Source organism: Gekko japonicus, unplaced genomic scaffold, assembly GCF_001447785.1.
Source record: "Gekko japonicus isolate JY-2015 unplaced genomic scaffold, Gekko_japonicus_V1.1 scaffold2697, whole genome shotgun sequence".
Taxonomy (NCBI): domain Eukaryota; kingdom Metazoa; phylum Chordata; class Lepidosauria; order Squamata; family Gekkonidae; genus Gekko; species Gekko japonicus.
In genome coordinates this window covers 30743-37894 of record NW_015160918.1, presented here as the reverse complement: position 1 = coordinate 37894, position 7152 = coordinate 30743, and the positions used below count along the sequence as shown (strand labels likewise).

The following is a 7152-nucleotide window of genomic DNA, read 5'->3' as shown; positions in this document are numbered from 1 at the left end:
CCGGCATGACTAAACACTGAGGCGCACGGAACACTGTTACCTTCCCACCGAAGTGGTACCTATTGATCTACTTGCAATATCTTGCTTTCGAACTGTTAGGTTGGCAGGAGCTGGAACTAGAGATGGGAGCTCACTCCATCATGTGGTACCTGGGTCTTGAACTGCTGAACTACTGACCTTCCACAGCCTGCAGTTCAGCATCTTAACCACTTGAGCCACCGCAGCTCCAGAATGCCAGGTACCAGGAGACATGATAAACTGCATAAAGGACAGCAGCTGATAACCTCCGAGTTGATATATCCTCACTGCAAGGCCCCATGGGCTGGGACCAAGGCTCCCTTTTGGCCAGGGTTGTCAAACATGCAGCCCGGGGGCCGGATCAGGCCCCCAGAGGGCTTCTCTCAGGCCCGCAGTGGAACTGACTGTCTTCTACTGCTTCTTCCGGTTCTGCTGCTGCTGCTGCGTCATCGTAGGTTTGCAGCTTACAGATGCACACCTGAACAGCGTACTCGAGATTGCAACAGCACAGACATTTTGATACAGTAATTCAGAGCAAGAGGGGTCAGTTATCCGACACGGTTAAATAAACAAAACATTGCAGAGAGTGCTACTGTTTTAAGCATGTTTTTATTTTAAGTTTTAAAAAAGCCCTTTGTGTTTGTGTCCTTTATAAAGTTTATATCTCCGCTTCCTGGCATTCCATTTTATGACACGCGTGGCCCGGCCCAACAAGGTCCCATTTACGTCAGATCCGGCCCTCATAACAAATGAGTTCGACACCCCTGCTCCAGGCTGTGGAGTCGCGTGAGCAGAAATTCTACTTTGTGGGCGACTGGCATTAAAGATGTGAGCGAGCAATTTGGCTAACTGCATAAATTAGTCTGCTCCGGAGCCCTCCTTTCTGAGCTAAGGCAAACGTGTGAGCCGGAGGCTAAAAAACTGTGAGCTGGCTCACACTAACTCAGCTTAGAGGGAACATTGGCTGGAAGGGGAGTGCAAAGGAAAGCCCATACAGGCGGACTGGGGAGCTAGCGGTGCAGCACTGGGCAGATGCTCCCACACTGCTTGACTGCTGCGGATAAGGTTGTTCCGCCATGCCGAAGCCACAACCATACTGGCTCCACCCACTCCCCCCCCCTTCAAGCAGTCTCCTGTTCCCTCCCGCGCACATCTCAATTTAAAATCAGAGCCTTACCCTGGAATTCGTCCATCGGCTATTGCTAGTACCGACTGACACCTGTTATGGATAATACTCGGAAATTTGTTTCTTTCGCCGTCCAACATGTGATATCTACGTATAACACTTTAGAATCGTTGTATGATTTTATTCTGTTTTTAACATTTTTACGGAAGCCGCCCTGAGCCTGCCTTGGCAGGGAGGACAGGGTATAAATCTAACAAATCAATCAATAAGTAATAGTTGCTCGCGGACCACATCAGAGCCTTGGATGGGCCAGTTCCGGCCCCCGGGCCTTATGTCTGACACCCCTGCCTTAGAGACTAACAAGATTTTCAGGGTATGAACTTTCTACAGTCAAGCCTCCCTTTGTCAGACAGGGATTTTCATTCCTCCTTGTATCTGACAGAGAGATATTTGACGTGCCCCGGAAATCTTGTCTGTCCCCAAGATGCTACTGGACTCAAATCCAGCTGCTCTACTGCAGACTAACGTGGCTGTCCGCCGAAACTAGGACTATATACGATGATCATATAGGATGATACCCTGACCTGGATAGCCCAGGCTAGCCCGATCTCGTCAGATCTCAGATGCAAAACAAGGTCGACCCTGGCAAGTATATGGATTGTTGTTGTTCAGTCGCACAGTCGAGTCCGACTCTTCGCGACCCCATGGACCAGCTCCCGCCAGGCCCTCCTGTCTTCCGCCGTCCTCTGAAATTGGCTCAATTTCATGTTTGTTGCATCTATGACACTGTCTAACCATCTCATCCTTTGCAGTCCCCGTCTTCTTTGACCTTCAGTCTTTCCCAGCATCAGGGTCTTCACCAGTGAGTGCTCCCTTCTCATTTGGTGGCCAAAGTATTTGAGCTTCAGTTTCATTATCTGGCCTTCCAGGGAACAGTCGGGGTTGATTTCTTTTAGGATTGACTGATTTGATCTTCTTGCAGTCCAAGGGACTCTCGAGAGTCTTCTCCAGCACCATAGTTCAAAAGAATCTATTCTTTGGCGCTCGGCCTTCCTTATAGTCCAACTCTCGCAGCCATACCTGACTGTATATGTATATGGATTGGAGACCTCCAAAGGATACCAGGGTCGTGGGGCGGAGGCGGCCAATGGGAAACCACCTCTGAATGTTGGGAAACCACCTCTGAATGTCTCTTGATGTGAAGACCCCGCCAGGGATCACCGTGTCATCTTAGACTTGATGGCACTTTCCACTATTATTGGTGGCTAAGAAGCAGCATTTCTTTCTTTACTCCATTATATTGTCTTCCCTTTTTTTGTGTGTTTTTTTTGTGTGTGTGCGTGTGTGCCTGGGAATCATCGCAACCTCTGGTGACTGACTGTGTGCGCACCTGGACGTCATGGCGACCACTGGTGACTGACCCCCTACTGGGGGCCTGGAGGATATTCAGAGAGGTGGCTGAACAAAGCCTGCCCCCGCCTCCCGACTGCTGGTATTCCAAGGAGGTCTCCCATCCAATGACTTTATTTATTTATTTATTTACTTATTTATTTATTTTGCGATTTCTATCCCGCCCTACCCAGTGGCTCAGGGCGGCTAACAACAATATTTAAAATAGTAAAACAATAAAACAATTTTACATATACAATAAAACTGGTGCTTCAAAGCTATACAAATCTATACTTTATACAAGATGCTCAGCGAGTCATGTTTGCGACCCACAGACTTAATAGTGGGAGTGCCCCAACGCAATCAAACTAAACCCCCTCCATGGAATCTGGTAGGTGGACGGTACATCGAGGATGGTATAGCGAAGATAGTGGCGGCGGCTCCTACCCAAAAGCCTGGTGGAAGAGCTCCGTCTTGCAGGCCCTGCAGAACTGCACAAGGTCCCGCAGGGCCCGGATCTCCTCCGGGAGCTCATTCCACCAGGAAGGAGCCGCCGCCGAAAACGCCCTAGATCTAGTATGGGCCAACCTCGCAGCTCGGGGAGCTGGAACTTCCAGACGATGGAGCGTCCCCGACCACAGTGCTCTTGCCAGAGTCGACCCTGCTTAGCTTCCGAGATCTGACGAGAGCGGGCTTGCCTGGGCTATCCGGGTCAGGGCACTGGCTTCCCATTTTTTTATTTTATTTTTTGTAGCTTACCATTGATTGATTTGATTTGTTTGATTTAATCTGTATCCCGCCCTCCCGACCAAGGCCGGCTCAGGGCGGCTTACAGAACAGGGTAAAAATTCCAACAGTACATATAAAACCACAGCAACAGTTAATCTAAATGTAGTGTTAGAACCAAAAGTTAATAATAAAGTGCTAGCATAGTTCTTCACTTTCAACGTCCGCTCCATGGGTCTGCTTCAGTTGTTTTGGGGGGTTTGGCTCGGGCAATGATTAAAGAAAAAGACGAGATTGGATGTATACCCCGCCCTTCACTACCCAGGAGCTGCGGTGGCTCAAGTGGTTAAGACGCTGAACTGCAGGCTGTGGAAGGTCAGTAGTTCAGCAGTTCGAGACCCAGGTGCCGCATGATGGAGTGAGCTCCCGTCTCTAGTTCCAGCTCCTGCCAACCTAGCAGTTCGAAAGCAAGACATTGCAAGTAGATAAATAGGTACCACTTCGGTGGGAAGGGAACAGCATTCCGTGCGCCTTATTGTTTAGTCATGCCGGCCACATGACCACGGAAACGTCTTCGGACAGCGCTGGCTCTTCGGCTTTGAAACGGAGATGAGCACCGCAACCCTAGAGTTGGATTCGACTGGCTTTCGAGCAAGGGAACCTTTACCTTTACCTTCACTACCCTCCTCCTCGTCTTCTTCTTCCTTGGACTTATTGTCCTGGAGGGACTGGTGTCATCTATCTTTTTTTTGCTACGCGGAGATCCTCGTGTCTTTATGCCTTCCCGGTAGGTAAAGCACCTCGAACAGCCTTTCAGAAATGACGTCCTCCTGAGTCAGCCAGGCTGACTTAAAAGAGTAACTCTGGGGTGGTTGGATGGGAAAGAACAAAGGAATCTTCGCAGACGAACATCGGGACTGACAAGACGTGCAATTTCGGGATGAATATTTTACGTGTTTGACGAACACAGCCCCGTCTCCTGTCTGTAGGACGTAGCCGATAATCAGCGTCGTTTGTAGCATCTTTCTGGGTTTCGGGGAGCGGAGAGAGAAAGGAGGAAGGGAACAGGTCGAATCCCTGCTTCCATCCCCTGCCCCCTGTTCGTTCACTAGTGGGTATTGTGTGTGTGTCCCAGTTTGAGAGGCAGGGATGCAGAAAGAAATGGAGATTTGGGAGGGGGGAGGCTGGAGATACAAAGGTTGTAATCTAGCGCCTCGGGCCCTGGAGGCACAGTAAAGAACGCTAATGGAACGGCTCCACTCAGGTTCTCCTGTGAGAAATAAAGGACGCATTAGTAATCGTACCCCCAAGAGACGGGGACAAAGCAGGCTACAAAATCCCTCTTCCACGGATGGGAGGAGAGGTAGCTGATGGGAAACTCTAATGCATTCCAAAGGGGACGTGCCAATTTCCCATCGTTCCACCAGCAAGTACGGGGAGCCTTCAAAACAACACACATCTCGATGCAAGCGGTCGATGGAAGAAAAAAAGTAAAGTCTTTGGAAACGAGCGTTTGGCCAGTTGTGCCATCGGCGGGGCCAAGTCACCACTGTGCCATTTTCTGATTAAAATTAGTTGGTGGCTTTTCAGTTTTGCAAATGGGGAGTTTTGGCTGTGCGGACCGTGCTCTGTTTGATTGGCTTGCAGGGCGACCTTATTTTCAATAGTAGGGGAGAGCTCAGCCAAAATTTCGGTGAGAGCACTTTTGAGTTGGTTATTTCTTCATACCTGGTGCCAAGCTAGGTCAGTGAGTGCTCTTAAAATCACTTGTTTTTTTAAAAAATACCTATTATCCCATAGTGTCTCGGAGCGTCGGCAGCAAGATATGGTTGTTAGCTGACTGCTTAAGCACATAAGAGAAGCCAATGTTGGAGCAGGCCAATCCAGTCCAACACTCTGGGTGATTTCCCACAAGCGCTGCTCCGCGCTCACGCCTCCCTTTTGCCCCGATGGCACGTGTCAATTTCACACAAGCTGCTGCGCGGTCGCATTTTGCCCCGCAGCTTCATGCGATTTTCCCTGTGTCTACTCAATCCTCAAAGAACAGGATTGAGTAGACGCGGGGGAAATCCCACGACATTGCCTGACATACGGTGATGTAATATCAAATTGATCACTAGAGGGAGCAAAACGCAGGCAGAAAAGAGGGGGGAAAGCCAAAGCAACGGAGACACACAAGCAACGAAAATGACAATGTGGAACAGCCCCAGCTGTGCCAACTTGTCCCACTGAATGAGTAGGATTGTCAGGCTGGAGGGTTGGGGGAACAGGGATATGGGGGCCACAGGATCGCATGTGCTGTTATGTAACTTCTGGGGGAAACCTGGAAGTGAAATTAGGTTAGCTGTAGGAATCACCGGAAGCTCTACAGTAAAACTCATAGAGTTCTCAGCAGTTCCTAGAGCTACCCTCTGTCACTTCTGGGTTTTTCCCGGAAGTGACATAACACTGCATGTGACGCCACCATTTTTAAAAATGTTTTCTTCCTCCACCTCTTGGTGTCAGGCAACGAAAGCTGACCATGGGATTGGTGAGCCTGTGAGTGAGCCTTGGTCGTTTTTTTGGCAGGACGGGCGCTCTTACGATTAAACGCGGAGAAGCTGCAGCGCATGGGGATTATCCACGAGTCTCAGCGGCAGGAAGTCCTCCAGCAGGTGCTCCAACTACAGGTGCGGGAAGAGGTCCGCAACCTTCAGCTCCTCAGTCAAGGTAGAGCGGGGGAGGGGAGGGGGGAATGGCATGGCGTCATGCGGCTCCCCCTCTGTGCCTGTACAGAGGGGTGATGGGTGGAGGGGCAGGCAAGGTCATGGGGTGAAGCAGCCCGAAGTACTGTGGGTCCTACAGTTGTGGTGACCTCCTTTGTCCTTAAGTGGCTGTCGGTGTTCCTCGACAGCTTCCGTACTTATTCCCCGTTTCTCTTTCTTTCTGATCCCACTTCCCTTTCCAGCTTCTTACGGAAATGTCTCGTAACCCCACCACCTGTCTGGCAGCAGACTGGCGCAACACTGTGACCTGAAACATCTCTGGGATGATGGACGGTGTGGACCGCACAGCGGGACTCCTCAACTGCATGCTTGGGAAGAGATGGGGACAGACTCCAAGGGACGCAGAGGGCGATCACTCATTTTCCCTCCCCCCGTGACACTTCATTCTCCATCTAGACCCCAGCCATCCTCTATGGCAGGACAAGCTGCAAATCCATGCCGCGAGAAGCAAGAGCCCCCCTAGACTCACAAGACTCGACCGTGCAGGTATCCAGTCACAGTGTACAACTGCTCCTTGGCCGGACCCAGAGGTCACGGATCTTCTTCTCTCGATGAACACAGTGGACTTTCCAAGCCAGCAGAGTTTGCAAAGGTCTCCATACGTATTTCTTGTCTCATTTCAACAGTCATGATAGTTTTCCCAATGTGGTTGGGGAACATGTGAGAGACGGTGCAGCGGAAGCATGGTGCGGTTCCTCGCAAAGAACCCCCAGTTGGAATCCTGGCTTTTCCACGAGTTCATGAGGTGGACTTTGGCAAGAAGAGTTTTCCCCAATCTTCAGTATGTAGATAAGACTGGCCTGCCTTGCAGGGTCGTTGCTAAGGACTGCAGCATCATAACGTACGTGAAGCGCTTTGAACATTTCCAAGTTCCATGTAAATGCAAACTGTTGTTATTACGTGACCGTCAAGAGAGCCGTTTTTAAAAGAAAAAAAGCTACAGTAGGTGGATATGGCAAATCAGAGGCTGTGACTTCCGGCTGCCTCCATGCAGCATTAGAAATTGCGCTACTATCGTTGTGCCATAGTAGTCGTTTGCGACTGGATTGGCTTGTCCATACAACGTAAAGCAGCCGCAAATTATTGGAGTAGCACAGTGATAACACAATACCCATTGATGTGTGGAGG

At 50.1% G+C, this 7152-nt stretch overlaps 1 protein-coding gene across 1 annotated transcript in view; it reads left to right on the top strand.

The window, feature by feature from the left end:
• The window catches only part of LOC107121597 (sterile alpha motif domain-containing protein 10-like), a 72848-nt gene extending 66119 nt beyond the window's left edge, over positions 1 to 6729 (top strand). Inside the window, exons 4-5 of the mRNA XM_015424537.1 lie at positions 5828 to 5968; positions 6207 to 6729. Of these exons, the coding sequence (XP_015280023.1) occupies positions 5828 to 5968; positions 6207 to 6229 (164 nt within the window). The 3' untranslated portion in view covers positions 6230 to 6729. The remainder of the gene's footprint in view (positions 1 to 5827; positions 5969 to 6206) is intronic.
• The last annotated feature ends 423 nt before the right edge of the window (positions 6730 to 7152 follow it).